This window comes from Pundamilia nyererei, unplaced genomic scaffold (assembly GCF_000239375.1).
Source record: "Pundamilia nyererei isolate P.nyererei 1_Seehausen unplaced genomic scaffold, PunNye1.0 scaffold00281, whole genome shotgun sequence".
Taxonomy (NCBI): Eukaryota; Metazoa; Chordata; class Actinopteri; order Cichliformes; family Cichlidae; genus Pundamilia; species Pundamilia nyererei.
This window is the reverse complement of record NW_005187682.1, coordinates 486,236-494,640: the sequence shown is the minus strand read 5'-3', so window position 1 is coordinate 494,640 and position 8,405 is coordinate 486,236. Positions and strand designations below refer to the sequence as shown.

At 44.9% G+C, this 8,405-nt stretch overlaps 1 protein-coding gene across 1 annotated transcript in view; it reads left to right on the top strand.

Moving 5' to 3' along the window:
- Window positions 1–8,405, top strand: part of LOC102194398 (melanoma receptor tyrosine-protein kinase-like) — a 41,080-nt gene that overhangs the window by 17,526 nt on the left and 15,149 nt on the right. Inside the window, exons 2-3 of the mRNA XM_013915280.1 lie at window positions 6,925–7,076; window positions 8,153–8,362. Coding sequence (XP_013770734.1) covers window positions 6,925–7,076; window positions 8,153–8,362 — 362 coding nt within the window. The remainder of the gene's footprint in view (window positions 1–6,924; window positions 7,077–8,152; window positions 8,363–8,405) is intronic.

The following is an 8,405-nucleotide window of genomic DNA, read 5'->3' as shown; positions in this document are numbered from 1 at the left end:
GCTGTGCAGTTATTCTTCCAATATCTATAGAAACATGAATAAAACAGTCATATCGGTGGAATGTGGTTTGTTGTCTCAGAGTACGGAGTAAACAGTCACGACTGGTTAAACAACATGAACCTGCCTGAGGTCTGAACTATGAAGCCTGAGTTTATCCGGCTAACTTCAGGCTTAATCCTGAGTTTTCGGTTTTGTAAAGGTTGTAACTTCTGACTGGGATAAATCACCATGGTAACCTGTTCCAGGTTAGAGATCAGCAGCTATGACATCTCGCCTACATACCAATCAATTCTTCAGCAACAGCGTCACCATTCCTGGAACCTCAGAGCTCAGTGACAGACAGAAATGCAGCAACTTTATTCCTGCTTGTGTTTTTCCTGCTGGCTGACAGCAGTTTAAAACAATCCTGTTGTTCTACAAGCACGAGTATCTTAAACCACAGCAGCTAATTTATTCCAACCTGCTGAACTCGTGTTAAATTTGAATGTGGCTTAAACCTGTGTTTGGATTCAGCTTTCATTCTTTCCTCTCAGGCCTTTGAAATAAAAGACTAAAACTGTTTACACACATTTAAGCATTCATTTAAAAAAGTGCTCAATCAGAGTCTCTCCTGTTGTAATGACAGAGCTGTGATATGAGTCACGGCTTCAAATATGATCAGTTTTATTAAAGCCTTAATTTTTTTCCAGTTTTATTCACCTCCTCACTTAAAACGTTACCTTCTTCATATTTCTTTAATATTATGGTTTAATCTTCCTTTGTAACATCAGTCGCACCGCTGAGTGTTCAGATGCCGTGAGCGTGAAGATTAAAGCCTGGATGGACGTCATGTGATCGCCTATCCTGCTCACGTATGTGAATCCAGATCACAGCGAGTTGGGTTTGTAGTAAGGACATGGACATCTGGCTGCAGATGTGCGTAGGAAAACCAGGGGGCAGTGTCAGTAACCTACAGCACGCAGACAAAGCAGCCGTCTAACGACGGTCTGATAGGACACCCTGGGACGTGTGACCCGCCCGGCGGAGCTGGAGGTGGTTGGTGTCAGACGGTGGCTATTAACGTTCTCCGTTAACCCGGGTTCCGAGCGTGCTCACATAAGAGGGTATTTCCAGTGTTGGCTGACTGTTCTGCACAAAATGAGTCAGAGATGTTATCAGATGAAGATGATAAAATGGTGATTCAAATCTATAAAGAGCTTAAAAAGCAGTAACATTTAGAAAATATACAGTGACAGAGTCTTTAATCTGGTGACCAATCACAGAGGAGGAAACGTGTTTATTGTGTTTCCAGCAGCAGATCACAGTCAAATCATCAAATGAACGTTCAGGCAGCTTCAGTAAAGCGGCAGTCATAAAATCATCACTACTCCGAACACTGAAGTAAAACATGACCGGACCAGGTGAGGTGTTCGGCACCTGTTACCATGGTGATTTAGCAGGTAAAGGGAGAAAACTGTGGCTTGAAGCTCGACACGGCTTGCGGAGACATTCACGTCGCCGCTGACTCTGATGATGAGAACAGGCTGATAAACTCGCCTTATCTGAAATGACTCGCTCTAGCAAACCCGACCTTCACCAACACAACCAGGTTTTTAACCACTTCCTGTCCGCTCAAACACTCTGGGAAGGTGTGACAGCGGGCGGCACTGAGCAGGCCTCGCTGCCTTTCTTTACGTCCGCGTGTTGGACTCGATCAGTGTTTGTTTCTGTTCGATGAAGAAAAGGGAAACGTGAAAGCAGGATTCTGCGATTTGCTGGCTGACGTGCGACTGAGCGTGCGTCCTGTCCCTGCACACATCTGTGTTTGCCAACCTTGAAGTAAAGGTCAAACTCCCACTGATCACAAACCTGCAGCACAAAAGCAACAACATATTTTTTTCTGCGGTGTTTTCATCTGACTGTCAAAACACTTGTGCACTATTATATTCTCCACATGCTTCAGTGACATAAATCAATCGTTTAACCGACTACGCAATCATTCTTTTACGTTTCCTTTACAGACGAGAAACTTCAGCTCAGCTTTATTGATGAGAATCAGAGGTAGTTGTGCAGTATGTGTGAGAAATGTAGAAATAGAGCTTCATTAAAAATGTTTCCTTTCATTATCTTCGTCATTTCATATTATAATCATTAGCCTTGTAAACTGTTAGCCTGCCACATATTGTGCTGTATTGTACATTTATTTGTAAAGATTGTTTTCAGTATATTTAATAGTACAGGTAAGCCTGCTGTACCTGAACAATCTGCATATTGTCCGTATCACATTAGTGGATTACTGATCATGAAGCTGAGATATTGTGTTGTTTTTTTAAAAAGGCTTCATATTTAAGTCAACACCATTGTTTCTATTGTGCAGCTATTTAAAAGCTTCAGTTTTTGGAAAAAACTATAAAAATGTTTCATAAATTAATGTCTGGATTACTTAAAATCCCCCAAATATGATCTATAAATCATGTTTTAAGGCTTTTTATGTCTAAAGCATCTGTGAGGCAGTCCCAGTATGAGCTGTTACACCGTGAATCAAATAAAAATGGAACCATTGTGATTTTCTAGTCACATAGAAGTTTCATATCTGTGGTGCTAGGCTAACAGTTTCCTGCTGTTCCCAGTCTTTGCGCTAATCTAGCATGAAGAAACAAGAGGTAGACGACCTGCTGACAGAGATAAATGTGGCACCCTGACCCTGACAGAACAGTTTGTCTAATCACAGCACACACACACACAGTGCTGCTGCTTTACAGGATCAGGGGATTTAGAAACTTTCCCTCTCAGAGTAACGCTCCGTCTCTCCTCCAGCTGTGCTGAGTCAGCACGGAGGCAGAGGAGGAAGACGAGAGGATAAAGAGGATTTAACTGATCCAGTTTCTTCATGTCTGACTCTGATTCACGTGTGATTTATCTGAGTTGCGAGAAGGCGGCGCGACGATCGCTGACGTGCATGAACCACGGGGCGACGTGCAGCCTCCGCAGGTCTGCTTCAGCACGCACACATCGATCAATCCGCCGCTGAAAGTAGCGCACTATTTGCTCCTGTGTGTCATGGCCGCAGAGATTTACCTCCTCACCTCAACGGGAAAACGTTCAAGCTCAGCTAGCGAGAGTTTTGACGTTTTCACTTCCTGTGTGAAAAAATTTGAGCAAAAATATGATCTGGAAAAATCTGCTTAACCGACACAGTTGGCTCTACACATTCAGTTCAATATAATTTACCATTAATTTATTGTGAGCTAAGGACCCAACAACAACCTGCTGCAGGCTGTGGAGCCTCCGGCCTGCAGCCTGAGGCAGGAGGATCACCCTCCACAGCTCCGGTCCACCTCTCTGACTCATGGGCTGCTGCCTGGGAAAGATGTGGGCTGGAAAAAAACAAGTTCCCGCCAAACTTAGGCAGCTGTTAGCACACCTGAGCAGCCTGCCCAGGTAACGTGTGTGAGTGGGAGCTGTGCACAGCTGGACAGTTTAATCCACCTAAATCTAAATCCTTATATTTGAGCTCTGACCTGTGATGAACTCTGGATGTCCCCACAGTGGATTCTGAGGGTCCTGAGGCCTGTGGGCGGAGCTTTAGAGGACCAGGCGTGTTTCAGCGTGTCCAGCTGCTTACTCAGGAATCTGTGGAGTTTGGAGGCTGGGCAAACGCTTTGGGCTCGTGGTGGAGTTTGTTCACAGGAGCTTCCTCCTGAGTGGAGAACCCGGAGCGACTGAGACTTAGATTAGCTGTTGAGGTGGATTCAATTCAGTTTCCATCCATCATGAAGTCAGCTGATCTTCAGAAACATGAAGATGCCTGCAGAGTTTTGGTGTTAAACACACTGACAGGAGCTGAGTGCACAGCTGCTACTGGGAAACTGTGTGTTCTGAGTACTCTGTGGCTTTCCAAGAAAAATGCGCGCACACACACACACACACACACACACATGTACACATAGGAGGCACTTTAACATGCAGTGTACCGTGCAGCAGTCGAGGATGACGTCCAAAAATCTGACAGCTCAGACCAGTTTCTGTACAAACAGTTCTGTGGGTGTGTGTACAGATGCATGCCATCACTATGAGATGTCATATTTTAATACCTTAACGTTCTTTATTACTTATCACGAGCTCCACATAACCTCGGCGCTGCAGCAGCGACCGCGACACGCCGCTGTCCTGGATGTTACGTTTTCCTTCACATTCACTTTATTTACACTTTTAGAAGAAATCTTTGGCTTTTGCTTCTGCCAGCTGTCCTTAAACCTGCGTGCACATCAAAGACTTCATGCTCCAGTAGGTCAGCGCTCCGGTGACAGCTGCATGTCTGCACATGCATGGGAGCCCTGCAAACAGCCAGTTTAGCTGCGTTTGTCATTTTGCCAAAATATGAGCAGTTAAATTTCCAACAAACACGCCTGCAGTTCAGATAACTTCCCGACTCTATGACTATATTACACTTCCTGTTTACATCCTCTAAAGGTGCCAAATTATCAGAAGGTTTGTCTGAAGATGGACTCACAGAGACACAGGAGATGACCTCAGTGTCGGTTTCCTCTATCATGATGAGACTTCCGAGCTTCCTCTAAAGTTAACAAAAATGTGTTTGAATCCAAAGAAATCCAAACATTCATGTTGTCTTGTTGTCGTGAATGTCATCGCGCTTTAACTGGAATGAAAACATGAAAGGAAGGAAGGGAGGTGCGAGAAAGGATGAGTTTAGTGATAAAACTGTGAAAACAGAGAAGAAATTGAGGAAAGGAGGGAAAAAAGGGAATGTTGGGAACACAGAAAAGGATGGAGTGCTGGAGGAGAGATGGGGATTAATGAGTGGGAGAGGACAGATGAGGATGAGGACCTTGGGGGACTGAGTGGGAGGAGACAACACAAGAAAAGATCGGAAGAAAGAAAAGTGGGAAAAAAAAAAAAAGAAGAAGAATAACCCACATAGCAGACAGGTCTGGACCAGGTCTGGTGTCAAGCTGGCACTGCTGACTGACTGGTGTCATGGCAGAGTGTATGTCAACCAGATGTGGGCCAGGTCTGGCAATGAGGCACTATTTATGTTCCCATTTTCCTATTTTAGTCAGAAGACCCAAATGCCATGTTGCAATACTATACTGCTATGGTAGCTAATGTTTCAAATGCAGGTTTGTGAGTTCACACTTTATCCAAACCTAGTGAGGGTTTACTCAGGTTCACCACTCGGTGGCTGTAGCTCAGGAGGTAGAGCAGGTCACCTACTGATCTGAAGGTTAGGGGTTTGATCCCTGATTCCTTCAGTCTGCATGTCAAGAATATGAATGTAGTTAGGAAGCACTCAGTTTAGAGAAAGTGTCTGATTGGGTGAATGTGGCATGTTGTATCGAGCACTTTGAGTAATCTGGGAGAGTAGAGAAGTGCTAAATAAGAATCAGTCCATTCACTCTCTGAACAGAGTTTCATCATGTTACTTTTGCACTATTATGTTCCAGCACATGTTGTTATTACATGGCTTGATTAAGGTACACATTAGGCTGACATCTGGGCCAGCACAGGTCCAGCAGTGAGTCTGCAGCTGGCCTTGTGCTGGCCCATGTGTGGGCCACCTCTGGCAAACCAGATCTGGCCACCAAAGGGCCGTCATTCTTTGCGGTATGTGGGCCATGTGTTAGCACATTGTGTGGGCCATACCCATTTTGCTATGTAGGGAAGAGTATAAATAGGAATAGAAGGAAAGGACTTAGGAAATGGTTGAGGAAGGAAGGAAGGATGAAAGAAAAAGTGGAAAAGAAGGATACAAAGAAAGAAGGAGTGAAGAAAGGAAGGAGAGATGGATAAATTGATAAATGACGGAAAGAAGATAGGATAGAAGGAAACAGGCATTAGCTGACTTTATTGCATCACATGTACAGTAACAGCACATGTCTGAACTTTTCTGCGCGGCCCTGACCAATGGGTCGCTTCCCTTCAGATGAAGAGCAGCTGTGTTATCTTTGTGATGTCACAGTGGGCGAACAGCCAATCGGTGTGCAGCCAGACATGTTCAGAGGTCCTCGGTTCGCTGTTTGCTTAAAGTCTGAGGAGAGTGGAGGCAACAGGTGGAGGTGAGACAGGTCACAGCTGCTCTGCACCGTGTTCCTGTACCTGTTACTGGAGTGAAAGACCATCAGGAGCTTAGTGCTCTGAACTGCAGTGTTTAGATCAGGTGTGAGGAAAACCTGCAGGACAGGTGAGAAAGGCCCGAGGCCGTCACCATACTAGATGTTTGAACTCACTCTGTGATGTGAAGTTTAAAATCTGTCGGTACAGTCTGAGCTTCTCGTGTTGCTTTTTCACTCAGATCTCCTCCACTGACTTTCAGGTGAAGTTCTGAGTGCAACCTGAGCTCTGATGTGTTAGTTTCAGCAGGAAGTGGCTGATCTTTAACCTGCCGGACTTCATTCCTCACACCGTCACAGGCTCCACAGGTGCCGCCCAACTCGTTCGATTCTCGTTTTTACGGTTCAAAGCTGCATTACACCTTCCTGCTTTGGTCCGGGGCTTCCCTGAACACATCACACAATGACCTGATGACTGGGTTTCATTACCTGTGAACTCTGAAACATCCCCTCCTGTTTGAGACACCAAAGGACTGAGTGTCTATGGTGAAGAAACTCTAAATATAGGCGTCTAAAATTATATTTAGGACTTTTGGTTACATATTTAAAATAATATAGCTAAATGACAGATTATTTTTGAATTTTTTTATTAGAAATCTCTAATGAGCTGATGAGCAGTTGCGCGGGTCTTCTGCACATGAGGCAGCCATGAGATCACACAGATCTAAGAGTCGAAAAAACAGAAAAAGCCAAAACAGGTCCACTTCAGAGTGGTTACTGTTCCCTTCAGGGCAAAAGACCAGGAAACTGCATCATCCAGTGGCCTTTAGAGGAACTGCAGCTGATGCTGTGCACTCCTCTCTTTCTCTCTCAGTGTGTCAGGGAATGAGCAACCACCTGTCGCTGTTGGGGACGTACGAGCAGCACTACGACAGCATGGTGAGGATGTACTCCAACTGCTCCGTGGTGCTGGAGAACCTGGAGATCACCTACACGCAGGAGCACCACGACCTGTCCTTCCTGCAGGTGAGCCACCGTCCCTCAGCATCAACAAACCAGTGTACAAATAAAATGAATGATTATAAATCAATAATTAGAGGTTAGGGTTATAAATGAACCAAAGCAAATAATAAAGTGAAAGAAAAGTCCATAAATAAAATCAATAAAACCAGTAACAGAGAAACTAACAGAGAAACTACAGTCTGGAGTTTCTCTGTTAGTTTTTATTGGAATAAAAATTAACGGACTTTATTTCAGCATCATTTTGAATGAAGGATGGTCTTTGGCACAATAACAGGAAACCAGCTTCAGCTGAATTATCATTAAACACCAGTTCTCATAAGTCTGACTCACTGTGAGAGCAAACAGCAGAGACACGGCGAGGCCAAACAGCGTGGATGTTTCTGTGCGATTCACACGTCAGCTGTGACGGTGGGAACGCCTCACTCCTCTGAGCCTCAAACATCACTCCAGCCTGAAAACAAGTTTGAAACAGGGAGGAAAACCTAAAATACGATGTTAAAATCACTCATTTTTGTAAAGGTTTCTCAGAACGTTTATCAGGTGAACTTTACACTGAAGAGACTTCCTGTTGCTCTGGTTGGGCCCACCTGAGGTTACACTGGTCTGTGAACGCCTCGCTGCCTGAGGAAACGTTTGGTGGATGCCGAGCACCTCGGTGGACTCATCTGTGTTTTTACTGTTTTATCTTCCCTCACACAAACACAACTGTGTCTGTGCTGCATTCAAGGAGCCTCTGTTATCTGGTTGCCTTGAGGAGCTCTGCTTTTGGGAAATCAAACCCAGATGTTAAAAAATAAGAGAAGGGGAACACTTTGAGAAGCACCGTGTGGGAGTCAGATCCGTCGCGCTCAGGCAGCTGGTCATGTGACCATGCCTGCACATAAAAGTGACTGAACACTGAAAGAAAGATGAAGGGCAGGTTTCAGCAACACATTCATACATAAACATAGAAACAGGGCAGCGAGCAAAGCGTTTCAAAATGATGTTAATCAAACCAATCAATAAGAGTGTTGTTAAAGGCTACATTTACAATAATGACTGACTTTATTTGGACTCATTTATCCTCCTCTTTGCTTTAGTCCATAGAGGAAGTAAGCGGTTATGTTCTGATCGCTATGAACGATGTGGCGACCATCCCATTGGTCAACCTGAGACTGATCCGGGGACAGAACCTGTACGAAGGCCGGTTCGCTCTGCTGGTGATGTCTAACTATCACAAGAACGCCTCATCTGCAACCATCAACTACACCAGCGGCCTGAAACAGCTGCAGCTCAGCAGCCTGACCGGTACACACACACACACACACACAGGCACACGCACACAGACACACA